The sequence below is a fragment of the Stigmatopora argus genome, chromosome 13 (genome assembly GCF_051989625.1).
Source record: "Stigmatopora argus isolate UIUO_Sarg chromosome 13, RoL_Sarg_1.0, whole genome shotgun sequence".
In the NCBI taxonomy this organism is placed as follows: Eukaryota; Metazoa; Chordata; class Actinopteri; order Syngnathiformes; family Syngnathidae; genus Stigmatopora; species Stigmatopora argus.
Window position 1 is genome coordinate 11,919,977 of NC_135399.1, and position 27,268 is coordinate 11,947,244.

Consider the following 27,268-nt stretch of genomic DNA (forward strand, 5'->3'; position numbering starts at 1 on the left):
TAATTAAGCGTGAACTAGTTTGACAAAGGAGTCGGCCGGCTTTGAGATGCCTTGAGCGTTAACAGCAAACTCTTTTCCCTTACTTCAGGCCCACGAGAGTTTAACCAGGGGACACTTCCCGGCCCGCGAGGAGACTCTGCAGCACCTGGCGGCCCTTCGCCTGCAATTCCTCCACGGCGACAAAACCCGGGCGGCGTGGAGCCTGGAGAGTGTCTACCCCGTGGGCCGACTGCGCGCTCGCATCTTTCAGTACACCAAGGTCGGCGCCACCTCGGGGTCGGGTCAGACTCTGGAGCGGCGCAGGACCAGCTTCCTGGACGGCACCCTGCGCCGAGGCTTGAAGACGGGCTCTCTGAAGAAGCAGCGCATGGAGGAGGAACAGATGCTGGAGATGTGGATCAAGGAGGAGATGTCGGCCACCAGGGCCAGTATTGTGGAGAAGTGGTGTCGTCTGCAAGGTCTGCTCCAGCACCAGGCCATGCTTAAGTACATGACCATCATCAAGGAGTGGACCGGCTACGGCTCCACGCTCTTTGATGTAGAGGTAAATGCGCTTTCTCCAGGTTTGTCAACATCTACCAGCCTAACTGCTATTATTTGGGTGTTCCCAGTGCAAAGAGGGAGGCTTCCCGCACGATCTTTGGTTGAGCGTGAGCGCTGAAAATGTGTCGGTGTACAAGCGAGGAGAGCCCAAACCTCTGGAGACCTTCCCTTACGAGCACATCGTTTTCTTCGGGGCGCCGCAACCCTGCACGTATAAGATCACCGTGGATGAGAGAGAAATGTTGTTCGAGACGCCACAGGTGCTCCCTTGCCTTCTGTCTATACCGAACTGAACTTTATTTATAATGCATTTTAAATACAACAACAGCTAAAAACAAAGCTCAGGAAAAACACACACAGTACAACACCATGACATTTAACAACTAAACCCTTGTGTAATTTTGCAATGAAATTTCGGAGTAAATCCATATCTTGTTTTTTCTTGACTGTGTTTTAATGCCTTTTGATTTCCAGGTTGGCGAGATCACAAAGATCATGAAAGCCTACATCAACATGATCGTGAAGAAACGATGCAGTGTTAAGTCTGTGTCCAGCTACGGCAGCAACTGGATTAGATGAGGTTCAAGAACACCGTCTTCAAATACTCTGCTTCACCAAGAGGAACAAAACAGTGCAAATACAGAGATTGCGACACGGACTCGTACAGCAATGTCTCTTCGGAAAAAAAAAACAATAGAAATGCACCATTTTAAGCTTTGAATGTCGCTTGAAATTTGTACACTGGTCCCTTTTCACTCTATTTGAAGTTTAGTTGCGCTTTTAACAAGAAGGTTGACATCAACAAACCGTGTGTCACAACCACTACGAGGAAATACTGCAGATATTTTTTTTAGATATTTTTTTGCAAGTGGGCCCCCCTTTTATTGAATGTTCTCTCTTAATAGAGAGTCCCTCAGGTGCATGTGCTTATGTAACTGGGACAGCTTGCCTTACTGAGCGCTTTTTCAAACTAATCACTTGTCATTGTGCAGCTGAGGCCTTTAACTTCTCCCGCGAGGACAAAAGGAGCGAGCCCGGCAAACGGATGACTGACATGGCCACTGCACTTTTGCCAAGACTCCAATTGCGGAATTAGCCTAACACGGTAGCTTCAAGTGTATCTGCGTGTGTATACTAAAGTGTTTTTACTGTCTTTTTTTTAGTCCACGACGAGGGCGAGGTATTAATTTATTTGCAAAGTGGATGGACTTGAGAATAATTGGAGTTTTGCCAGTATGATGGAATGCACTGGGGCACACGTGGCATTCACAGGAAATATATAAGCTGTTAATGCGCTCAATTGTGTGCCTTGTAGTAAAGCAATTGTCCAATATTAAAACTTGCTAACGTGTTGCCCTCCATGTACGCCAGTCAGCTCACATCTTACATGTCATTCGTAATAATAGTAACACGAATAATAACCCAGACACATAGATGATTGATTTTAGTATTATACACTTTGCATCCTTTTTCATTGTGGCGTAGATCTGGGTAGCTGCCGGCGGCCACACCAGACTCTGGTAGACATTGGCATTGACGATGCCTGTATGCTCACCTATCTGATTGTTTTTCAGTAGAAACATCAACAAAAAATAATTAGAAAGAATGTTTTATATCCCCCAAGAATTTAAAGATGCTTTAATAAATTATTGTATTTCAACAAGATGCCTTGAATGGGCTTTTTGTTGTTGCCCCTTTCTTAAAAAACAAAACAAAAATCATGTATGTAGTATTGCGTTTTTTATTTTTTGCTGGAATATTTATGGCAGGGAATTTTATGATTCAACAAATCAGTTGTAATAAGCATTTGGTCGAGCAAGTCATACTTTAGTGCAAGAATTATGGAAAAGATTCAATTGGAATTTCAAATGTAATCATTTTATTTTAACTATGAATGTATTTGTTTTAGAAATTTTACTGACCTAATGCCAAAAAACATTATTGACTGACAGCTACAGCACTGATCAAATTACTTTATAGTATACTTAATATGCATTAAGTATAAAGTTTATACTTAATGCATATTCCATAGTCAAATTATAATCAAGATGCCCAACTTTTAATGACTTGATCATTTTCTACAATTTGTTGATAATTTTGTTTAAAATGATCCTGCTGCAAGAGCTAAAAGTAATAATTCAAATATGTTTTGATAACGTGAATTGAACTAACCTAAGGAGTTTTTTTTTTTAACCCAGGGAACATTTGCAACACGCCTTTGACGGAGTGTGACGTCACCTCACCCCACCCTCAGCTGCCCTTTTGGCTCAAACAGCGGCGATAGTTGAGAGTTGCCTGGTTTGTTTTGTCAAATTGTTCGCCTTGGTTCGTTCTCATCATGTCCGCCTCTTACGGCGTCTTTCTTTACTTTTTGCTCGACTTCGTTGCTGCTCAAACGACGACTCTTCCTAACGGTTAGTGTTATTTTGACAGTTTTTTATTGCTTGCTCTGAATCACATGACGCGCCTGCCGATGGCTTTTCATCGCTTAGTCAATTCAGTCAGTTTATGGTAAAAAAAAATCCAGCTGTTTTCGCTGATGTTCAAATTTAAGTTTAGCTTTCCAAAACTTGTATATTAAGCTAAGATGTTTTTGAATTCTTTAATTGGTCATTTTGAAAATCTCATTGGATAATGCCCGCACAAGAAGCTTATGTCCTGCCTACATTCTTTTGCACTTCTATTTTTAAACACTAGGTGGAGTTAGTTACTAAAAGTCCCCATTAGATCAGGAGTCAAAACTTGAGATGTTGAAATCAACGTAGGAAACTAGAAGTTCAGAAAGAAAAGCTTTTCAACATTGTCATAGTAGCAATTGCAATTGTCATTGGTTCTCAGCTGCAATATTAGCCAATGAGTTAAAAAGTCCAGATGGTTTCCATTACTTGATTGTCTTTTAATTTAGTGACTGTCATGGCATCGTCATGCGTGTCCAAGTCCAACAGAAGCTGTGTGCAGTGCCTCCGTGATGCTTCCGTAAGTTTGTTTTCTATGTACTATTTTGTGTGTGTTTTTTTTTTTTTTTAATTATGTGGCTGTGTTATACCTCGACGGATGTTTTGCCGCAGTGTTTGTGGTGCGAGTCCAGCCGAGAGTGCATGGACTACCCTGTGAATTTAATAGTGCCGCCAAGCAGCATGTGTCCCCTGACTGATGCTCGATGGGGTTTATGTTGGGGTAAGAAACAACACAAACTGCTACACTATATGAATCGACAATGTAACTTTATTCAATGCAAAATGTGTGTGTACAGGCTGTTTCCTCTGAATTTATTTGTTTTCTTTAGTTTTTATATTTTGATCAAGTTTTATTCAACTCCATTGTGATTTGGACTTATGCTATCAATATTTATTGTTAGTATTAAGTGTATTATTCATCTTAAGTTTTTTTTTTTTTTTTAGTTTTTGGTTTTAACTGTACATGTTGTATACTTGGACATAACCTTTAACCTGTGTAGTCAACCTTAAGGTGATGCTGATCACGCTGTCTTTGCTGGTTGGACTGGTACTCCTCGCCATGCTCGTTTGCTGCCTGTGCTGCTGCTGCCGCCGACGCCGCCATCAGCGAGTCAGGTGAGTCACGTGGGGGGAGGAAGCACAAATGCGTATTGTTTTTGCAGGCTGATACAGCCTGTCACCAAAGGCAAGACTTACAAATGAGTTGAAAGCTCAAATAACCATTGTAGTGAGTAGTAGCAGTGGCCACGGTAGTGTCAGTTCTAATTATTCATGCATCCCACGGGCCTTTAACAAATGGGCATTTGTCCTTTCACTCCAGCTTAGAATGTATTTACTCAGAAGTAACATTTTCTTCTCTTGCAGTGATGATGGAGAACATGGCAGGGCAGAGCAAAAAACTCGTGAGAGGATCACCCGTCAGAAAGAGAGGTTTATAAAGTTTCATTAAATGTATACATTTGTGTACTAGGGTTGTTGTCACATGTTGGTTTGTTTCTGTCAACACAGGAGGGTGGAAATGCAGCTGAGACATGACAAAATTCGGCAGAAATATGGTTAGGCACATTTTCTATGAGGAAATGTGATTCTGTGATTTAAAACTTGAAAGGCCACTACAAAGATTTTCTAAAATATGTTGTCTATATATTACAAAAATGTAAAGGATTGCACTATTCTCATATTTTAATTAAATGTATTTATAATGTATACAATTTTAAAAATGAAAAGAAATCAACGTACCTGCACCATTAGAGACTGTAGTGCCCTCTTGTGGTTAAAAATGACAAACAACTATTTTAAAGGTCCATTTTATTTACAAAAATGGATGGTTGCCACACAAAAAGATCTTGTGGTTTCTGGTGTGGCAGCAAATAATGTAGACTTCATTTGTGTAAGTTGCTTCCAAGGAGTTTGTTGGCTTTGTGCTTTTATTACCAGGTCTCTCAAAGGATCATCCCTACAACCGTCTGGAACAGAAGAAATAAGTGATGGGAATCGTCAAATCAGCGCCTTACTTTTTTACTCACTGGGGGGTACCAGGTATTCTATTTAAAACTTGAACTGCATGCTTCAATTTAACGTGAAGATGAAGCACATTTTGTGTACTTCGTATGCTAAACTGTGATTTTTCTTCCGACCTCCTTTTGTGCCCCAAAAGGTCATTTTCTGTTTAGCCCATTGCACTTTTTTGCCTGTCTAATTTAAAACTCTCGGCAAGAAATTACAACGTGTATTGAAATGGCAGTATTTTCACATTGCTCAATGCTTGTACTGTTTGTACAACAATGAAATTGTAATATGTCCAAAGTGTTTGACCAATTGATGTATTCCATGGTCAGCGTGGGATTTTGTTTACATATCTTGCTTGTTTCAAAATAAAATGACTTCAATTTACATTGAAAAAGTTAATGCTGCTAAAATTATGCTTTAATATTTTGCCTTAATATAGGATTTAAGTTCACATAACCATTTGATGAATGCCATTGTATTAGGTATGTCATAATGTAAAATGGCAATAATCCACACAGCATTAGCTACTACATAATTCTCTTTCAGTTGTGGGGCAGAACAAATTGAATTGTATATCATTTTAAATATATTTTGTAAATATATGGTTATATTAGCTAGTATTAGTAGGCTAGCTTCATCTTTTCTTTTTCTTATGCTAGATATATTTATTTTTATTTACTTTGTTTTATTTTATTTACTATTTGAGTAGTATTGATGGAAAAGTCTAAATAACTCAATTCATAATATTGTATTTTAAAAAATCTATATATGGGCAAGTAAAACTAAATGTAAACTTCAGGTTTTCACCCCTGAGCAACTGGAAAGGAACTTATTAAGTGACTACCGCCGTCTAGTGTTACAGCTGAGAAGTGCAACCGAATATTGATGGGGTGGACTCAAGCATGCTGCGGGCCGCATTTGGCCCGCGGACTATAGTTTGGATACGTGACTGCTCGCAAATCATTGTGCGCGCTCCCGTCACGCTAGGCCCGCCCAGAAAATGGGTCACGTGACCGCTCGTGATCGAATTGCAGTTTAAATTTCAGTGCGCGCGCCTGCCGGGCATCGGACGAGAGTTGACGGAAAGGGGACGCTTCGCCGCGGCCGAATTCACAGTCGGTCTCCCTCTTCACTTCGCGTGCTCCTACCGCCTCCAACGAAAGAATGTCGGACGAAAAGCCAAAGGTGAGTTTTATCGTCGCCGTCGATGCTGATAACGGTGGGGTAAAGCCATCATGGTAATGCTAAGCTAACAACAACAACAACCGCATTTGAGCGGGCGCTAAAACAAAGGTTGGTCCATTTAGACAAATTCTTGACTAAATGACCGATCTTTCTTTAAAACTATTCACTTAATCGTGCCGTATCCTATATTCTCTTGATTTTCCGCTATCTTTTTGCGTAAAACCGCCGTTAGACGAAGTCAAAACTGTAGGCGGCTCATTCGGTTTGCGCCATTGTGGCTCTCTGCGCCAGTTCTAACACAATGTGCTAACATATGCGTAGCATGATCGGCTAAAAAAACTATTCACGCCGCTTTTAAATTGTTTTCAATTCATTTAAACCGTATTGTTTTGTGTTTGTGTCTGAAGGAAGGAGTGAAGACGGAGAACGACCACATTAACCTGAAAGTGGCCGGTCAAGACGGTTCGGTGGTCCAGTTTAAAATCAAGAGGCACACTACTCTCAACAAACTCATGAGGGCATACTGTGATCGGCAGGTACGTGCAACTATATCTCTTCTTGTTCTGATCTATTTTTGTCCTGCTCTTATTTTCAAGGGATTTCTGTGTTTTCTTAGGGATTGTCGCTTCGTCAGATAAGGTTCAGGTTCGATGGACAGCCCATAAATGAAACAGACACACCTTCGCAGGTAGGTCACACCACATAAGTAACTCATTGGTTGGCATCGGCAAAGGGTCCGTGCGTCGCTTTCTCTTGGCCGCAAACATTGCTCTTCGACGAAGCTGGCCCGGATTAGTTGGCATATTCAAATATGGTGTTTACTTAAAGATGAACTGACCAAGTTTTACCATGTTAGACTATTGTAGGAGAACCATTCACTGGGGTGGCTATGTAGCGTGAATCTTAGGATTGTTCATTTTATGCATTTTTTTCCATTTTGCGTTTGCCTCACCCTTTGAAAATTTTAGGCATTTTTTTTAACCAATCAAAATGCTCCTTAAATCATGTTTTGTGTAAAAGAACCCACAGGAATGTCAGCTATAACATTAACTGACCTCCAAACGGACTTGGATTGGATAACTTTATTCATCCCGTATTCGGGAAATTTCATTGTGACAGTAGCAAGAAAAGGCATAGTTATAAGTTACACAGTACAGTAAATATTAAAATGTAATTTAAAAAAGATAGAAGGGCTGTAAAACACGAAAAATATAAGTGTACAGAGCTACTGCCACTGGCTCCCGCGTGAACGGCTTTGCAAGGCAGCACTGTGTTCGTGATGACCTTATATGGGCTAACACTGAGGGTCATAAGACTCATGGAATATTTCCACTACCAATGGGAATTATTGGATGTCTAAATCACTGGAAAAAATTACCGACATTTACCAAACGCATGCAGTTGGCCGCCATATTGCAACAGGCTTAAATGTGATTGCGTCTCATTTGTGTGCTACAGTTGGAAATGGAGGACGAAGATACTATCGACGTGTTCCAGCAACAGACGGGAGGAGAACTTTAAGTGGGGGATGGAACCGTGTCGTTCCTTTTCATATTGTAATTGTTTCTTCTTTGTTTTTGTTTTTAAACCCCCCGCCTCCCCTTTGCTGCTAGGCTTTTTTACCACTAGCAATTTTTGTTAATTTTCGATAAGCAGTCTATTTCTATTTGGAGAAAGACCATTTGTGTGTTCAACGGTAAGGATGCTTCTACGTCAATATTCACGACGGACGATGTAAAAAGAGAACATTTTAAAAAATATTTTTAGGTTGAGTTCTGAATATTTTATATTTTTGTTTCTTGTAGCTATTTTCAAAATTCAGTCATTTTTAATCCACCTTTTCAGAGAAAGATGTGTATGTATGATGTCAGCCCTGATTGTGATGTGTCATTCAGAGCAGAATGGACATAAAGTACAGTTAGTTACTTCATGATCCTGGACCAAAAATAGAAAAAATACAACAAAAACAAAAGCTGAATAAAATGAACTTTTTTTAAATTACAGGTCTTGTCAAATATGAGTTTATATCTAGTCTCAAAGTGTTCCAAGCCCATTAGTTTACATTTATCCTGTCGTCCACCACTAATTTGGGTGGTCTTAGTGTTTAAAATTCTTTTTAAGATCAAGCAGTCTTGTATTTTAAAGGACCTATAACTAGTGTACAAAATGCCGAAATGCACAATTGCCTTTAAGTGGGTGTAATACTAAACATGTCCACAAGACGGCAGCGTTTCTCCATAAAAATATTCGTATTGAATCGCACTTTAATGTGCACGATAGAAGTTGGTAACGGTTATAAGTTGCGTTTTGAAAGATTTCGCAGCGTCCGTAAATGTAATCAATTGTCCCAAATTTATAATTGTAATTTACTTGACCCAAGTGTGAGATTGGGAGGACCCCAGCACAAATGGGTCACATCTTTCCATTCTGCCTGGGAATAAATGGAATAAATCTTATATCTTGAACAAAAAGAAGCTTGTGGCTGCTTTCACAGCTCTTTCACTGTACCTTATGTCATGTGACAGGCTGACAGCGCACAGTTTGTTCATTATTTGCTGCAACAGATGGCTCATTGAAAACATCTTCTTGCATTTGTATTTTTTTTAAAAAAGGACATTCAGTTCAATTTTTTTACACCCTGCTGATGGAGACTATGTAGAAAATGGGAAATCTGCAGCCCAGATTTTCAATTAAATTTAAATGTTAAAAAGTTGTTGGAATCCAATTTTAAAAAGTTCTGACATCTTTTGTCTATGGCAGCCAACTTTTGCAGGAACACCTATTGTGTAAATTGCCTGTTAGGATGTATTATTGTGTATAATGTTTTACCAATTTTCCCCTCATAATCTAGGAGTTGTTTCAATTTTCTTAAAAAAAAAAAAATCCAATAAATGGAATGGTAACCATGATGAACACAATGAGCAGGGGGCATGGTGATGGTCTCAACAAGCAGCAAGAAGTCATCGTATGAGGTAAGTCACAACCAGTTAACCTCACATGTGACACACTCCAGCTGCCTGAATAGAAGTTGTTTGTGCGTGTAAAAGTAACACCCCATCCACCAATCCCTAGCCCCATGCTGATGTCATCCCCACCCTAATAGCAGATGTGTCAATGATTACTTGCGCTCTTTTTCTCCAATCTGATTGCTACGTCAATGTCGTCTTTCAAGGCCTTCAATGTCAGAAATGCTGGCACATTAAACATGAAGTATTTATTATAGCTGATCTAAAAAAATGTAACTGATCTGATTTCAGTTTCAACTACTAGACTGATGGATCATTGACACCATTTTCCATTTATCCACCCCCTATTTTCCAAACCACTTATCCCAGGGGTGCCCAACTCCGGTCCTCCAGGGCAGCGATCCAGTTTGTTTTCCATATCTCCCTCTTCTACCACACCTGAATCAAATAATCTGACTCATCAGCAATTAAACTCGATGATAATAATGATCTTGATGATTAGGACTTTTTTTTCATAATTTCCCCCATTTTTCACTGCCTTTGAGACTTTGGGCTGAAAAGTGTGATTATTAAAGCTTCTGCCCCGTGCATTAAAGTGCACTTAACCTCACGTACCTTATTTTTAATAATAGCTAGAGCCTGTGTGAAAAGAACACAAGTGCTGTTGCTAGATTTATGTTTTTGACTACTTATTTATTTATCATTCATCGTTATTTATTGATTTGTTTGTTGTTATTTGTGCACTTGGTGGTGATGCTTTAAATCTCATACTTGTATAATGACAAAAGCTTTCAATTCAATGATCATTCTGTATAAAAAAACAAAAAAGGTACTTAAAAGACGTTTTGATAAAATACAAAGTGAAGAAATAGTAATAGGAAATGAACGTTTGTCATGATTGACTCATGCTGTACATCAGAGGCTTTGTGGGCGGGGCTTCGTGGCACAAACGCCAAGGATTGCAACAAGTAGTACCTGACCTCTTTATGACGATAAATCAAGTCAAAACGCGCTTGATCGACGGGACATCTCGTACTCTACGTATTTCGGTAAGTGCAATGCATCGGAAAACGTTCAAATGATAACTTCAAACGCGAGGAAAAAGTCTTTTCTGTCGTTTCAAACGCCATTAAATCCCCTCCACATGGCACGCTTGTTTCCCGGGACTCGAAATACCACAATGCAATAGAAAAAAAAGTCCAGGTCATCTCCGTGACTACGGCTTTAGGGGAGCTACGCCCCGCAGGAAAAAGAGAAGAAGGCGGCTTGAAAGGAGTCATTGTGGGGCGGGACACCGTGCAAGTGGCTTCCAGTTGAGAGACCATCCACCCCCCCTCAATCCAGTCCACCTCTACTATCTTCTCAACACATCACCTCCTCGTAAGGGACTACTTGGCGACGTGGAAAGTAAGCGCAAAGCGTGAATCATGCCCCTCGTCATCCTCGCCGCCTGGAAGCGCGGTCGAAATTGGGCCAAATTCGGATAACAAGGCGAAAGTAAAGTTTCCAGATCCGAGCCGACGAGGAGTTCCTCCGCCACCGCCCGTCGTCCGCATTGTGCTGCCCGGGGAAAAATGCGTCCCCAGCCGGGGCTCGCCGCACTCCGCTGCCCCTCACATGTGCTCAATATGTCGAAGAAGTGAGCACGGGGAAGCGATCGGACACCTCCAAAACAACGCCTTGGTCATTTTTTTTTAGTTGTAGCCTGAAGTGAAAGCGATCGTTCCTACTCGACATGGGGAACGCGGGGAGCATGGACCAGCACACGGACCTCAGGGGACACAACATGCCCCTCAAACTACCTATGCCGGATCCGGGGGAACTGGAGGAGAGGTTCGCCATCGTTTTGGTGAGTTGAGAAAAAGTTTGCTTGCTCTTTGTCTGTGTGCCGAGACGGGACAGCTGTGGGAGTTTACGGGCTGGAGGACCGACCTCTGGCAGAAATACATAGCTTTTGTTGTTTACTGCAACCTGGTGGGAGATCAAATCATATGTCATGTGGCTTTTGATTTCAGGCTTTCTGAAAAAAAAAAAAAAACAAATACAAAAGAATCAGCGCCAAACATGGACGGATATACCAGATTTTAGAGTGACCTCACTATAAATGGAACAAAAAAAGCTATGAAAAGTATGCGATAGTGACTCCAAAGCCAGTTTGGAGACCCAAACTTAAGTTTGGCAGCCTTTGTGTTTCATATGCTGACAAAAATTATTCACAGCTTTGATAACTCTTTGATCAAGACAGCAGTTGCCCAAGTTTTCAGTCCAGAAAATGCAGTATTGTATTGACATTTTAGAAACAGCAGATTTGTACAAAGCGATAAAGTCACTAAATCTGGAATTCACTGTGCATTGTTCACAAGGTACTACTTAGGAGAGCTGATTTGTAGGTTTTCCCACTTGATGAGATCATTTAGAAGTGGCTTGGCCATCTGTCACTTTGTAACAAACACTACAAAACATGACAAGTAAGTATTGATCTTCCTGAACAAGTTGAGTAAACATAGCTGTAAAGTCATTTTTCATGCATAAAACCAAATAGTTTGCCCTGCTTGAAGTTACCTCACAATTTAATACAGTGATATCATACTGGTATATTACAAAATATTTTTGTGGAAAGAGCCACTGTGGAGATCTGTGTGCATGTAGATTAACTTCTGAAACTTTTAAAAGGGGTATAAAACCTAATCCTCATTTTAACCAATTTACCTTAACTAGTAAGTTACTGCAGTATTATTTCTCACTTTAATTTGGCTATTACTGTATCTCTATGATCATCTTAAACCAGAGTTTGTTGTCAAACTTTGTAGAGTTTGTAGGTAATACAGGGTGACCCAAAATATGGGAATTGTTCAAGTGTGTATTGGCAGACATGATCTAATGACAGGACTGCTAAACAGCAACAATTTTAGCCATTTTAGTAACCGTGGTGAATTCAGGATGAAATATCCCAACTGAGATGTTAAAGTGGTCAATGAGCAATCACAGTAGCAGATTTTAGGAATGCGTTCTTACAGGATGATGCCATTTAAGGACATCATATTAAACAAATGACAATTCTGCCACTGTTACTGAAATGGCATATTTGAAGGGTCTCATTTACTATCAACAAAATATTTTCATCACTCTTGGGTTTACTGGTTTGGTAAAGAGTTTCAATTATTTTCTGTCACCCGCCCATACGCTCTAGTCGGAGAGATTATTAATCGTAAGATGATAAAGGCACCAGAAAAGCACAGTTGAGCAGCTAGAGTGAAATTTGAGCAGCGGTTCAGTAATGTGGGTCAAACGTGATTGTCGCCTGCTCATTGTACGCTCATAAACATTAGCGGCAAAGTGATAATAGGAACTTGGCTGGAGACGGCGACTTCTTACGGCTGGCATGATCGTAAAAAAAAAGTGAGACAGGGTCACAATGTTGATTATTTTTTAAGTTGGAAGGTCGATGAACATATAACGTGATCAGGTGAGATCTCTTGTTTTATGTTTGTCTTGCTACTGCTTAGTGTTTTAATTGAACTGCCTTACAACAAACAAACATGATTAGTTTCTTTGTGTTGTGAAAATGGCCTGACTTGCAAAAAAGTTTGTTGCTACAGTTGAAAAACAGAAAAAAATGTAACCAAGCTCACTCACAGTGCCCCCATGGTTTTCTGATATAGAACAAATGCAGGAACAAAGGGCACATCAAAACAAAGCCTTTTCACAATTGCTTGTTTTTCGACCTCTGACCTTTCGTGAGGATGAACACAATCTTCACAGGCAATATCAAAACATTAACTGAGCAATTCAACATCAAGCTCTATTTAGTTTAGTGTTGAGTAATCAATGTGTTCTAATACTCATTTGAAAAATTGGTCCAAGAACTCAATACCCGGTCATTAAAGGTAATATGTTTGTTTTATATTAATCTTATTGTAAAATCCAGATGTTTTCAGTTTAGGGCAAAACTAAATGACTTATCATACCATAGTTTTGTGGAAGAGCGGACGTCAGTATTGTCATGTCAGGCTCAAAAGACACGATAAAACGCACGGACGCACAATAACAACACCGCTGACCCCCATTGTTGTCATGGTTGCAAGTCAATAGCACAAGTTCGCACCCCAACACTTATGTTTTCGTGTTCAGCATTGACACAAATTTTCAAAAATGTGCCCTCAAGCATTCGTTTGCATTCTGTTGTCGTTTAAATGCACGTCCAAAACAAAAGTTTTCAGGGCACAGCAGTAGGGCAAACCTGCATGTGAGGCCTCTGCTCTTGACAACATGGAAGCCTTCCAGCATTAGAAGAATTTAGCGCCCTAATCGCAGGATTTAAGTCTTACAGTCATTTAAACTCCAGTCATGTGTGCCTTGCCTCGATTGCCTTTGCGATGACAATGCCTGCTTAGCACCATGACTCGAAATCGCTTACTCATTAACCAGTGCCGTGATGACAAACGTTACACCGAATACTTGAAATGATTAGTCCCACCCGGATTAAATCATCTTCTGAGCTACATTTAGTATTTAACTTCTTCATACTTGTCTAAGTCAAACGCTATTATCTTCACTTATCTTGGATTTAGATCTGATCGCCACTGAAGATGGTCTTGACCACCTCACCGTTATCTGATTTAATCAATTTGGATCTTTGCCTGTAATTGTCTGTTTCATTAGTTTAGTGTCAGTCAAGACAAATATGAGACTACTGTGTCGATTTAAACACCGTAATCATTCCATGCTAGGTGTTTCTTCTAAAACTTTCTGGAATCAAAAGAGGCTTGTATGCCTTCTTAATAGGTTTGATGAAGAGCTAATCCCCGTTTCACGGAAGCAAAGCCCTGGGATTGAACCGGGCGGGCAGAACGCATTCAAGAAGAGAATAAGGCGAGCAGTGACATATTGTGTCGGGCCCTCCCAGATTGCCTTACATGTCCATTACTGTCAATTGCAGCAGATGATTTTAACATCTTTTCAAGTGGAGAGATAAGCATTGAAAATGTGTCTTGCTTTTGATAATCATCTCGTGTAGCTCCTTAGAGCATTTGGTTGTTGGCACTCCCGTTGCAGTTGCCATTTGACAAATTCCAAAACTCAAGCGTTCGTCTTCTATGCAATGATAAGAGATGCCTCTTCACTATCATGTGGCCTTGGTTTGCTCGTGGGGGCTGTAATCTGAACCCAGAGTGGGAGAGCAAACGCCATTTAAATATGGAAACTCAAGGGTTAATAGCCGGTAATTGGAAGGTAAGATTTTACAAGACCGTTGGTATCTAAGGCACGATTACTATCTTCGTGTAAACTTTGTCTACTTGTTGATTAGGTTTGTCATTCAGCTAGAATTAGATGATGTGCACACATCTCAAAGTGGTGGTTTGGGCACTGAAGTGCATTGTGGTTGCTGTTGATTCGACACCAGTCATAGTGGGAGTGGGATAAAACCACGTTAGAGTACCAAAAGTATCAAACGAAGCCTCAGCCACTTGACAGGGGTCATGCTTTGTCTGATGGGGAGGTGTAGATATTCATAGTGGGTAATGTTGACGCACTATATGGGGACCTATGTTTGTGTAGTTACAATAAATTGCATATTTAAAGTAATTTATGTGAAGGCTGTTAACCTTTCACAACCAACTCATGTAAATCATGCAGCGTTTCAGTTTTACACAGTATTTGGACAATGACAGCTCCCGCTTTTAAGTGTTTTCACAAAAATGTGACACTTAACTGTGCTCCCACGGACACAGCATTCTTCCCGTACTTCAATTTTGTGAGTCTTGTTGCTTTCAATTTTGTCTCGGTTGTTGGAAAAAATGTCAATTTCTTGGGTTGACCAATTGTAGAAGCGCTTGTGTATGCATTTGACTCTTTGGCTGGCGTTGATGATATTGTAGCTTTTGGGGTTCCGTGCCTAGGTGGTGACTCTTAATTTTCCACGTTGACAAAAAATAAACAAACAGTACAATGTCCATTGTCTTAGTGGCATAGTGTAAACAGCCATCAGAATTCGTGCAGCGAAACAAGCGAACAGTGCCTTCATTATTTAGCTCGGAATCCAACACTCAGCCTGGCACCGGACCCAAAACCGGCATCCTTGGAGAGACCACCCCTTCTGCCTGTAGACGGTGGGGTGCATGTGTTTGGACCCGCAGGAAGCTCGTCAACAATTAGCCATGAAATAAAATGCCAATGCTGTGATCTCCCTGGAGAAGGGGGGGTGCGAGGTGATAATGTGCCACTGACATTGCTGGAGCGCAGTCCGCAGGCATCTTGTCTGACTGGCAGTGGCTTGGTGGATTATGTAAGAACTGGTCTCTTTGGCTGTGTGCTGGGCCTCCCTCTGTATTGTTCTTCTTAGGTCAGTCGGAGGCTGTTTGCTTCTCGCTCCACTGCTTGGGTGGCAGACTACCGAATAAGCCTGATAGTGAAATTAATATGTGAATGCCAACCGTCAGTAAGAAATGCTTTCATTTGCTGCATTCCCAAACTCTAGAACAGGGGGCCTAAGTTGCGCCTCGGGGGCCGGAAGTGGCCCACTAGGGGATCCGACCCTGCCCACTGGGTTGTTCTGCCTGATGGGCACTTTGTAGATCCTTCATAATGTACGTACATAAATAAATGCTTTTTTTTCGAGAAGGGCGTCGCAAAACCAGATGTTTGTGTGTTGCGTGATCAAGTGTGCACAACTGCACATTGTTCTTTTTTTTAATCCGCAATCACATTCGTTCATTCGCAGCCTGCTGTCAAAACTGCCCTTCAATGGCAGCCAATATACTTAATAAAGAACCTTAAAAGGTCCTCAAACCAAGATTTTGGAAGTCAAACTCTTGACGTCAAAGCTCAACTTGTAACTCGACCTTCCAAATCCTGGTGTAAAATACTGCTCCAAGAAATAGCTTTTCCCCCCACAAAATAACTGTATTTTTCCAGATTAGCAGATTTGGCTACCCGACACGTTCCTTTTCTACTAATGACAGTGTATTATTGGCTGCATTGAAACCATTTTTTGAGCTTTTGGCCAACCACGAAAACGTGCACATGTTGAAAATTCTAGCCAGTTGTTTTTCTGAGAAGTTTTTGACTAAGCATTTATTGTTGAGAATTGTTCAGGCTGCCAAGATAGCAGCTGCACTGTAAGAGCTGAAGTCTCTCCTCAAGGTGGCCGATTTGTTTTGGCCTGTGCAAAATTTGTTGACGTTTACGTATTTGCCAATTCGTAATCGGCAGCGTGTTTTGGCGCCACGGTCAGTTTTATCTTGCAACATTTTTTCGGAAAGCCTTGAGCTACTTGGTTTGTGTGTACAAAAGGGTTATTGAAGAACTGCAGGATGTGTTCACTTATTTTGATGTCATCATGAGGCTTATTGGAACTCATTCGGATTCGCACTGCCCACCTCAGGAAGGGGTCCGTGGTCTTTCTGATGACGTCGTCTGTTTTGATGTGTCCCGATTTATCTGGTTCGCTGCATTATTGATTTAAGTACCAGCATAATAGGAGCGGAGTGTGTTTGTCTAATATATAATTCAAATTGATGATGGTGACCATTGAAATAATTTTCCAGCGACACTTCATTTAATATCGTGTTGTACACAATCTTAAATCCAGCAAGGAGAAATGTCAAATAATGAGTTAGATTATATAGCGCATGAATAAATGAAATGGAAAATAAGTACAAATGTGTTGAACTCAAAACATAATGACAATAGAGCACTTTTGCATACCACTAGTGGAAGCCTGTGTATAATTAGCACACTTTGACAATCTGTCATAGATTAGGCACAAATAATTCTGCGATGCCGATTAATTTCCAGCTTGTTTTCATTTTAGAAAACATTTTTTCTTGTTGCAAATGTAGGCAATGCAATGACTCTCTTTTCCAGGGTCTAAACCATAATGAGAAAGAGGAGAAAAAGAAAAGGCAGGGTTCTTAGTCGTCATTTAAAAAAATAAATGTTTTTCATTGAGTTATTACACAGAATTCATTTGCTGACCTTGATGGTAACAGAACGTCCTAAATCCTTTTTGACTGTTCAAGTAAGTTGGACGATTTTTTTTTTCCTGGAACAGTTGTCCGAAAATGTTTCCATTGTTTCTTGGTCGCATATGTTGGGATGTTGTGATTAATTGAAGACCAGGATTAAAGGCTCTGCCGGATTATACTTGGCTGCGCTAGTCAATTAGCCCTCCACCCTTTGGTGTTGTCATCCATCCAAAACACCGTTTTTGGCGCGGAGTCATTTCCTGCGTGCCTTTGCTGTCTTCATTTCAATATTCACATCGGAATGACGCAACAATTCTCTTTTAAAGTCAAACAATAATTGTGACCTAAGACCCGTGGCGTTTTGAGTCACAGGCCCATGTTTTATTCCTATTTTTGGTATCCTGGAGCAAAAAAACAAAGTCCGTCACGATTGTCAGGCTTTCGCAACCAAACATCTGGCTTGCCCGAACCTCCTCACTGGTCATGTAACAGTTGTTTTATTTGGACAACTCCCTGCTGCTCCAAACCAATCACCAAAATGTTTCCGCTGTTTTGGAACGCATTTATCCTTTCTGTATCAAGGGCAACATTTGTCTGGTTGCATCATTTACTTTGTATTGTTGTCAAAAGAGTCGTGAAACCATCTGCTGACCTTATTCGACATTGATACTATTTTGTTGCAAAGAGGGAGTTAGATCAGAGTCCACCCACACACAGCTGATAAACATTCAATGCATGTTAAAAAAATCTCAGATCATCAAAGGCCGTGTTTGCATTACGGATGTCTCGATGCATATTTATTTGACTTCAAATCTGATTAATTTCAAGATGTTTTGCCGATACCAATGTTTCTAGACAAGCAAAAATAATGGGGCGAAAAAAATTCAATTGGTTAATGACGATTCATATTCATCACAGTGGTCCCTGTTGGTACCTTCTCAGGAAATGCTCTGTTTGGAAATGTTACACGATGTTCTGTTGCTATCTTAATTTTCCAAAGAAAAGTAAGGTGGCATTTTTGCCTAATTGCTTGAATTACAGCATACCAAAATCGTGCTTGTGCTGAAAACACGAAAATTCTGGATCTGATCTTATAACCAAACTGTATCGTATCAGATCGGGGCATCACTACTTTCCATGATTTCCAGTAAGTAACAACCTCAATTTGCTATTATTTGCATGGAATATTCTTGTTATTGTTTTATTATTGGATTAATCAGAGACTTTTAATGTATCACAAAATGCTCCCAAGCGCACCGTCATTACTGTCGTCGTCATCCGCGAGGAAAGCGAGTGGAATTTCTTTGGAATGAGGAGGGAAATGAGGCAAAACATTGGAACTCGTGCGTTTTGGTCATTAAACATTCCTCGAACAGCTTCGCAAATATAAACTGTGCTGTCCCGATGAAGGCTGTGGCCGGATTTAGCTGGGACAGGAGGAAGGGGGGCGTGTGGGTGTGGTGTTGATGTTGATGGAGGGGCACGAGGGGTTTCTCGGGGATTACAAAGCTAATCTGAGAACAGACGGGGGACACCTGTGGCCCCGCAGACCTTTAAGGATTATTGTGGCATGCTGTGATAATGAACGGAGGACGGCTTGCTTCACGTAACACGTGCCTCAGTACCACCCTGCTCCTTTCACTCCACTTGGTTCAATGGCTCAGCGACATTATTGTGCTTGTCACATATTACGGTAGTCGATGATCCAAGGGGTGTGACAATATGTCGCAACTGTGATACATTGCTATACTTGGCATCCCCAAAGGTTATCGATATTGTACTGCCTAGAATCGATATATCTTTTTAAACAGGTGTCACAAAAGCAACCAACGGATTTCTGTTAAAATGTTCCTTCTGTTTTGTAGTCTAAAATCAGTAAGTAGCCAGTACATACCCCAAAATCAACAAAAAAGTGCCCCAACATCAACAGTAAGTGTCCAAAAATCAACTGGAAGTGACCTGAAGTGTCCCAAAATTGACTCACTGGCTGCCTTTACCCGACATGGATGTCCGAGCCATTTGAAATGGGAAGTCTAGCAGCAAATGAACCGCTGTCATTGTAATTTGCTGCCACCCTCTCACTTCTAATGGAAGGGATATCTACCATTTTCATTTCAAGAGAGGGTGGAAAAGAGCCGTTTTTTTCTGATTGTTAGGTGGTTATTGTAAATAGTGAATTGAGTATTGTAGAATGATTTTCTGACTATTACACTGATAATTGTTCTATCACCTTATTAGGAGATCATCATTCTCATGAACCTATCCAAGCGGTTCCCACCTCTATTGAGCAATTTGAAACGTGTGTTGATGACTCTGCTTTGACTTGTGCAGAATGCACACGCGGTATTGTCAGATGGTTCTTGTTGTGACATGTTACATATTGTGAGATGGTTTAGTAATACCAGTATTACTTTGAATTAACTTAGAATACAGGGAGATTATCTCGTTAATTTGTAAGGGATTTGTAGAGGATAGAAGAATCATCATTAAAGTTTTCTTGGTGATTACATATGTTACAAAAGCTCGAGAACAGTGTGCTTTACGGAGAACAAGAGTGAAGGATGTCTGTCATGTGGGCTGTTTTCTTTTAGCTCAGCCAGCTGTGTTGGGAAGGTTATGCCCTTGCAGACCTCCTGGGAGCGGGTGGGCGGTTGGTGGGACTTTTACCAGATGCCTATTTTTAGTCTTTACAAGTTGGGTATTTTTTTTTAATCCGAGGATTCATAAATACTAATTGGTTGTCTTTTTTTCCCTCAAGTATTAAAGCTCGAGGCATGATACACTAATATTAACAGAAATATTTGCTTGTTTACCAAATGAATCTTTTCGATTCTGTAACATCTTCTAAGATGCCCAAATACAACCTCATCTACAAGCGGTAAATCGGCAACCTCTTATCATGATAGGCAGTAGAGTCGGGAATCAAAGTATAAAATAACTCGAGGAACTGTACCCTTTTTGCAGCTCTTTCGTGATTGAATTCTTTTGAATATTGCAAGAATAGTGGCAGCAAAGTAGAGCCAAGTCTGTGAATAAATGAAAACCTGAAAGAGAAGGCTTGCAACTTGCTCCGCTGCCATAGAAAAGTTCAAAATATACGAAAAGCCGCTCTGTTACTGTATCATTTTAAAAGTTTAGAGGGAGGACAGTTCTTTTTGTACTTGGCAGTTACAGGTTATTGGTTATACAGTGACAAACATATTAAAAACAGATTAAACTAATAGTCATATTTTTGCAACAATGGATGATGCTTCCGTTGGGTGGCTTAAATGTCAATACATTTCAATTGGGTAATCGAAATGACTCCACACATTTGAAATATAAATTGTCCAATACTATGTGAACATCAGGCTTCTCAAATTTGAAACCATTGGAGTACAGATGTGGGCCGCCTTCCAGCAAAGTCTGTTGGAGTTCCCCTGTGTCATTTTGATTTTTTTTTATTACTGCTTGCAGGGAGTGTCTCATACTATGGGTCACTGCTTTCATTTATGCGTGATTCAGTTATAATTTCAGGCTTTGGTATTAGTAAGATGCAGCTGCTTGTGTGTTTGTAGTATTAACAGAACTTGCTTAAAACCAATTCACACACTTTGTGCTGTTTAGCTTTATTGGGTCTAGCAGTCTTTACAGCTGCCATGTAGATTATGAGCAGCTGCCATGGCGACGAGTTATTATGGGGTAAGTTACATCCAGCTATAGGATGTAACAGAAAAATAAAGTACCACGTCTGTTACTCGATCGTTCCCGATTTGTATTTATTTATTTTTTTTTAAATGCACTGCTGTCGCGCCATGTGATATTTTGGGCTCTCTTAGTTTAATGAGTCAAACGTGTCATTGTGGTCTAGTCTTAACAGACTCGCCCTCATGGACGTCACCCTATTCATTACAATAATTTTTGTGTTATCAATTGACCTAATGAATTCCTTAACCTCGTAATTTAACTGCGACAGTCCATTTAATTGTGGTGCGTGAGGTTACATCGTCACGTTCCAAAAATGTCACTTTCCCCCATGTACCGCAACTCGAACTGGTTCAAAAACCGACAGGCGCGGTTCGATGGTTGTGGATTTAAGGTAACCAGAGCTCCAGAATGTCGAGCGTCTGTCGCAGCTCATTAGCGTTTTGACGACATGAAGTAGTAGACTCGCATAAGTTATTCTTTGCTTGACTTGGACCTTCACCAAAAGACCACGGCTGAGTGCGCCCGCAATGACTCGTGTTAAACTCACCTTAGCTCGGGTAAAATTTCCTAAACGCTTCTTGTGTCCCACACCACCGCGTCGCAAATATGACAAAGGAACCCTCCTTCCCAAAGTTTTAGGTGTCATTGTATTTTAAAAGATTTCCTGCCAGCTATTTTCAGAGCAGTTCCCAATATTGTCAGACGTTTTCGATCATTTTGACTTTAAATATCTACAGAATATTGTGTTCCTCCACCAAAAATACCAAAAGAGTAGATCCTCCTGTTTCTAGCTTATACTGTTCTTATTTACAAGTATTTGCTCTAAAAAGAACGTAATCTTCTTGACATTACTACTTTTTTTATTTCCTGGACATGGACTTTGATCATACCGAAACGTAAAGCGTTCTTCAAATGTAAGCTTTCGAAACTTGTCTGCCTTCAACATTTTGGTATTTTGGTCCCTAAAAATGGACATAACACAATAAGAGTTCCATCATTATCTTCAACTCAAAAGAAATGCTAATCTTAAATACAAACCAAAGTGAAGCTCTGTTAGTCATTGCATACCTGTTGCAAAACGAGTAACCAACATCAACATCCGCTGAATTGAATGAGCCGAAATGTTACGGGAAAGCAAACCGGAATTGGGTAATTTCCCAGCTTCTCCGCCTGATTCCCAGCATTGAGTCTGGCAATCTGGAGCATCTGCAGAATACTAATTGAATTTGTTGGTTATTCCTGCAAGGGGAATTAGGGGTGCACTGAAACCTGTCTTTATACTGAAGACAACTAACATTTTCAATCCAGCCTTGCCAAGCAAGTTTAGTTTTCTGAATCAATTCTTTGCATGAGCGCCATTCCTACGCGATGAAGGATTTTTACAATCTCACGGTTGTCCAGTCGTGTTTTCTAAATGTGCTTTCTGATGATTAAATGTTAAATGACATGGCCAGGTAGGCCAGACAATATATATCTTGGGGTGGAATAACGTTCATAAACATGACCAGAAAAAGAATCTGTTTGCACCCTAAATCGTTTAACAACATAGAGAGTCTTGCGACTTTACGTGGAGCTGAGTGAGTCATACGTAGACCTCAAAGTCCTTTTTAGCTAAATTACAAAGGTGCTTGGACATATATAACCGATGTTTACAAAGGGAAATGTAAAGAAGCATTTGTGTGGATGAGTTTTGACCTTATTTTTCCAGACCGGGTTCACGACAACACATGAATTAGATTAGTCATCCCACATTCATAAAGTCCTTGGAAATCATAAAAGTCCACATTCCATGTAAACCACTATCAGGGGAAAGTTCACAAAAGTTCTATGGATGTTATCTTGGTTGCTATGGTCTTTGGTTCTTGGCGAGGCAGAAATGTCATTTCGTCTGAGCAGTTGAGCTCCTCTATAACACATGGTGTCTTTTGATGCAGTTTTTCTTTGCATAGTAAAAATAGTCCTGATATTCTAACCAGAAGGACTAGATTGCGTGCTAATGTAACTTTTGTAACTTTGCTAATATAAAGCAGACATCAAATTCTCTTTTTATGACACATCGCCATTGCTGCTTTTTTATCGGTTAGTTTGTAACTAGAGGCAATACGGTTATATGTAGTACTTCTCATGTACACCACATTGTGTACTGCTCTGCAGTTAAATTAAGTTAACTTTCTTCTAGGTGTATGGCTTCGTTTTCAATCTGACTTTTCAGCCGTCGACCTTGGCGGGGGGTATGCCTTGTGATCTGATGGTATTTCATCAGTGGCGGCCAATTAACTGTGACATTTTTCTCTCCCTCAGAACTCAATGAATCTCCCTCCAGACAAAGCTCGCCTGTTGCGGCAGTACGACAATGAGAAGAAGTGGGAGCTCATCTGCGATCAGGTCTGTCACATGAAGTGATGTAAACTCTTACACACAGATGTCATATTATTGCTCACGTTGGAAGTCATTGTGCAAAAGTTTGAAATTCCTTTGCTAAATGCGAGCGTATTTGATTGTGGCATTGGAAAAATGCCACCATTTTCCTCATCTCTACATATAATGAGTGTTGCGGATGCAATCCTTTATTACTCATGCAAACCTTTGTTTGCTTGAGCAATAAAGGTTGCACACCTTTGGCCCAGTGCTTCCCAACCAGTGGTGTGCCGTGGAAAATTGCAAGAAGTCATACAATGTAATATTCAGAGAGAAAAATTAATATTAGCACAATGAGATTAAAATGGAACAATTTTACAAGGTTAAAATCAAAATATGATGAACGTTAAAATACAGATTATAATATGACAAGATTCAAATTGGGAAATACTCATTTTGTTGCTTATTTTTCTCTAACATGTTTGTTTTTAGGGCATAAACTTTTGCCTACATAATGTCTGTGTGAGCACTTTTTTGCGTAATATTTGGAGACTTAAGTAATATTTGGAGAAAAGTCATAAAGTTATTGCATTTAAAAACATTACATTTCTTATTTTTACATCACCGAACTGGAAGTTGTTCAGGGTCTGTAAACATCAACTTTTGGTGACAATAGGTCAGCGTAAAAATTGAGATTTTTGCCTGATAAAACCTTGATGAGAACGACTATGGTTAATATAGGCGACATAGTTTTAGATTAAAATATTTTTAGATGGTGGTGTCCCTTGAGATTTTTTTCAATGCAAAAAGTGTGTCGCAGCTCAAAAAAGGTTGGGGAAACACTGCTTGAGCCATTCTCGGTCTCTGCACGCTGGTCTGGCATCGAGCGGCTTGCGTGGCTCAGCGGGGTGGGCGTTCGTATCACTTAGCCAGTTAAATAGCCTGGCTTGATATTTGCGCTAGTGCTGCGTGTGGAAAATAACATGGGGAGCACACTGTGCACTCACTTGTGTTCTTGACGCTCCACTCAGCACACAACCTCCATGACAAAGTTTTTTTTTTCTGCCTCTGTGAGCAGAGGAGAAAATGGGATAAGAGATGAAGACCACCACCTACCCCGTGTGTATAGATACCCAGTGACCCTGAAGGGAACACTGTCAGAGTGCACTGGCTGCTGAGCACCAGTCAGAGTTTCTTATTTTCTTAGCTACTGTTAACAGTCAGACATGAGACTAATCTAAAAGTTCATTTTTAATGTCTAGAATGGAATTTTTATTGCAGATCGGGGTCAGCAAAACATTTAGGGAAAAAAATAGGATCAGAGGAAAAAAACAAAAAAGAGCATGGGGCTATCCCTAATAAAAACATGGCATTCTGAGAATGTACTTTTAATATCTGTTATTAGCACCCCAAAGATGACCCCAAGGCGTTTGTCAAAACAAAAATACGCCTGAGTTTATTGCTGCTGTCAGTACTTTGACTGCATATCACTCTTGAGTACTTTCCCATGTCATATCGGGGAGGGGGGGATTCTTTTTATAGTTACCATAGCAACGCTGCCCAGAGGATGCTAGGTACGGCATTCCAAACAACAGGCCCTCCCAGAGCAGCCACAGGCCGTTAATTTGAACACATTCAAGATAAAGTAATGATATGACAGTGTTAAAATGTACACACACTGAATAGTGATGATCATTTCAGTGACTTTGTCTTGGTTTTCTTTTTTTTTGGCTGATGTTTTCACCTCATATATTTTAGATGGAACATGTTTTAAAAACAGACATTACAAAGCATTACGTATTCAAGCTTGCTTGCCTCGATTCAGATTTTCATGCTTATTCTCCAAAACACTATTAATATTTCAAATTTCAACTCATAGAGGAAGGCATTTTTTTGAAACAACGAAGTAGAGCGCCAGTTACAAATAATGGGAATAATCCCGTTGATCGGAATTAGCTCTAATCTTTTTTCTATTTGCAGTGTCTACCTGAATTTGGAGCGGGGGCTTAACCTTGTCCAGCTTATCTACTTGTTAGTATGTCTTGGAGCATGGCCGTGATTCTAGCCCAGTGTTGTCATTACATTAGATTGGGATCAGAACGTGCAATCAAAAGCCATCTTTTACAATGTCATGGCCGCAAAGTTATTTTTTAGCTTCAGCCGTCGGATACGCGGCAGACTTGTGCTGGCTCGAAAGAATTGGAAAAAACATGATCTGGTCTGATCTTAGGTGCCAACAGACAGTAAGGGTTGCGGTTACAAATGCTCGGGAGAGTCGTTTCCAGTGTGGGCCGGCCGGGAAAGGAAATATTAGCCTGTGAATCCTAGTTGCGCAATCAAAACCTGCGATTTTCCAAGAATAACTGGCTCACTCATTAATCAACCGGACAAGTTTTGCGTCACCCTTGCGTCCTTGGATTCCATAATTTCTTATTTATTTATTTGACATTGTCCTTCAGCTTGCAGTGAATAATAAAAAAAATGTCTCCTCTTTGCAACAGGAACGGTTCCAAGTGAAAAACCCCCCTCACACATACATCCAGAAGCTGAGGAGTTATCTTGACCCGGCAGTCACAAGAAAGGTGAGACATCCTCGCTGCATGTGTTGTCCCATTATATGTCCCGTTCCCACTGGCACATCTTTTCCTTCCCCTTTCTCACACTCCTATCTCTTGTCCAGGATGTTCCCTCCAGCTGAGTAAAGATAGCACACAAAACTCCCTTTTCAGGCCTTTTTGGAACATTTTTTTGATCCGAAACAATGTGTTTTGTCATGGTAAAATGATGCTAGTTCATCTAACAAGCTCTTACCAGTCAGTGATAAAAAGATTTGACTCCTATTGATTGACATTAGTTAAAAAGTGGAATTTTAGGCAGCATACTCATGCAAACGTTTTCATCCGCTGCATTTTCTAACATGTCAATAATTATACAAAATTATTACTGTTTATGGCCCTTAGATTTTTGTCCTTAGATGTCTTTTGTTTGTAGGCGTCACAAAATTCTAAGAATCTGCAGTAAACGGTAAACCCACGGCACTGTGTGAGATTGTATTGTATGTATATTATATTGTATTTGTGGCTTCTGGACTAACAGGTTCTTGGGTGTTACGATCCATTTCAGTCCATGTGTTTGTTCAGCGTGGGTCGTTTTGTTTTTAACAGTTAGCAGAATCGCCGCCGCCGGATGTTTTTGTTCTCGGTCCAGAGCTGCGGAGGGCACACGGCTGTTAATTTGCAGAGTAAAGGGAGGATTGCCAGGGAGAAGGAAGGGGGCCTGAGGGGAGAACGGTGACATGGCCAGAGGGGTTGAAACAAGAAGTTGGTAGAAAGAGAGGGAGGAACGAGGACAAAAAAACGAGGCACCAGAAGAAGAGAGAAAGAGTTATGGGGCTTCTTTCGGCATTCCTGCGCCATCCCCCTTTTCTTCAAACTCAAACAATTGACACTTTGTGTGGCGGCGAGAGAGCTGGAGGTCATTGCCTCGACTGTGCGTATAGGCAGGCTCCGATGCATTCCTCGGTGCGGCTCCTAGCCAATGGGCGCTCAAGGAGGTTGAGCTCCCATCTAACCAGTCCTGAAGAATGTATCAGCCACTGATTTGTTTCCAGGATCTCCGAATTCTCTGGTACACTTTCGCCGCTCCTCTGTGTCGCAGCTGGTTGTACTTATGTGGAGTGCTCAGCGGTTGCCTGGGGAAGGGGAAAAGGAGGGAGAAGGCAAGGGAGCCTCTGGGAGCCTGCACAGTACCCCAAAATATGCTTTCCACACAAAAGGGCTCCTCCCTATTAATATAAAGCACTGTTTCTCATCTGCTCATGTGCCAAACACCGCCCAAGCTCGAAGACAGGGTGGGAACAGCTCGCTTTTCCACCGATGAAAACGGACACAATCCTGTGTTTGGTCAGAAAAAGTTTGTTTATAGAAGAAAAATGACATCAGTTTACGTCAATATGGGATGAAAGTGAAAACTGTTTTGTTTCTGAATACATGTTTTATTTTAATCAGCGAAAACTTGCAAAAACTGAGTTTCGTATTTTGGGGACAATAAGTCACACTGGAGTATAAGTCGCTTTCTTTTTGGGAGGGCAATTTTG

General features: G+C 40.6%; 4 protein-coding genes across 8 annotated transcripts in view; all 4 read left to right on the top strand.

The window, feature by feature from the left end:
• Window positions 1-2,206, top strand: part of myo10l3 (myosin X, like 3) — a 41,442-nt gene extending 39,236 nt beyond the window's left edge. For both annotated transcript variants that reach the window (XM_077617317.1, XM_077617316.1), the window contains exons 39-41: window positions 89-544; window positions 612-803; window positions 1,018-2,206. In XM_077617317.1, the coding sequence (XP_077473443.1) occupies window positions 89-544; window positions 612-803; window positions 1,018-1,122 (753 nt within the window). In that variant the 3' untranslated portion in view covers window positions 1,123-2,206. The remainder of the gene's footprint in view (window positions 1-88; window positions 545-611; window positions 804-1,017) is intronic.
• Window positions 2,207-2,750: 544 nt separating this feature from the next.
• Window positions 2,751-5,408, top strand: LOC144087027 (pituitary tumor-transforming gene 1 protein-interacting protein-like). The gene is made up of 7 exons (XM_077617291.1): window positions 2,751-2,957; window positions 3,449-3,519; window positions 3,612-3,720; window positions 4,001-4,115; window positions 4,365-4,430; window positions 4,509-4,555; window positions 4,938-5,408. The coding sequence occupies exons 1-7, from the start codon at window positions 2,882-2,884 to the stop codon at window positions 4,982-4,984; spliced, it is 531 nt and encodes a 176-aa protein (XP_077473417.1). The 5' UTR covers window positions 2,751-2,881; the 3' UTR covers window positions 4,985-5,408.
• Window positions 5,409-6,027: 619 nt separating this feature from the next.
• Window positions 6,028-8,195, top strand: LOC144086640 (small ubiquitin-related modifier 3-like). The gene is made up of 4 exons (XM_077616605.1): window positions 6,028-6,194; window positions 6,602-6,730; window positions 6,811-6,882; window positions 7,653-8,195. The coding sequence occupies exons 1-4, from the start codon at window positions 6,174-6,176 to the stop codon at window positions 7,713-7,715; spliced, it is 285 nt and encodes a 94-aa protein (XP_077472731.1). The 5' UTR covers window positions 6,028-6,173; the 3' UTR covers window positions 7,716-8,195.
• Window positions 8,196-9,973: 1,778 nt separating this feature from the next.
• Window positions 9,974-27,268, top strand: part of fmnl2a (formin-like 2a) — a 36,235-nt gene continuing 18,940 nt past the window's right edge. The window contains exons 1-3 of one of the 4 annotated variants that reach the window (XM_077616601.1): window positions 9,974-11,009; window positions 23,116-23,199; window positions 25,674-25,754. In XM_077616601.1, coding sequence (XP_077472727.1) covers window positions 10,896-11,009; window positions 23,116-23,199; window positions 25,674-25,754 — 279 coding nt within the window. In that variant the 5' untranslated portion in view covers window positions 9,974-10,895. The remainder of the gene's footprint in view (window positions 11,010-23,115; window positions 23,200-25,673; window positions 25,755-27,268) is intronic. The other 3 variants (XM_077616602.1, XM_077616604.1, XM_077616603.1) reach the window with 3 other exon arrangements.

What these genes read in the sequence shown, in the direction of transcription:
- LOC144087027 (XM_077617291.1), top strand. Translation starts at nt 2,882, where the DNA reads ATGTCCGCCTCTTACGGCGTCTTTCTTTACTTTTTGCTCGACTTCGTT. An exon ending in AACGACGACTCTTCCTAACG is followed by an intron (nt 2,958 to 3,448) that starts GTTAGTGTTATT and finishes CTTTTAATTTAG; the next exon opens with TGACTGTCATGGCATCGTCA. An exon ending in ATCACCCGTCAGAAAGAGAG is followed by an intron (nt 4,431 to 4,508) that starts GTTTATAAAGTT and finishes CTGTCAACACAG; the next exon opens with GAGGGTGGAAATGCAGCTGA.
- LOC144086640 (XM_077616605.1), top strand. Translation starts at nt 6,174, where the DNA reads ATGTCGGACGAAAAGCCAAAG. An exon ending in GGGCATACTGTGATCGGCAG is followed by an intron (nt 6,731 to 6,810) that starts GTACGTGCAACT and finishes GTGTTTTCTTAG; the next exon opens with GGATTGTCGCTTCGTCAGAT. An exon ending in AAACAGACACACCTTCGCAG is followed by an intron (nt 6,883 to 7,652) that starts GTAGGTCACACC and finishes TGTGTGCTACAG; the next exon opens with TTGGAAATGGAGGACGAAGA.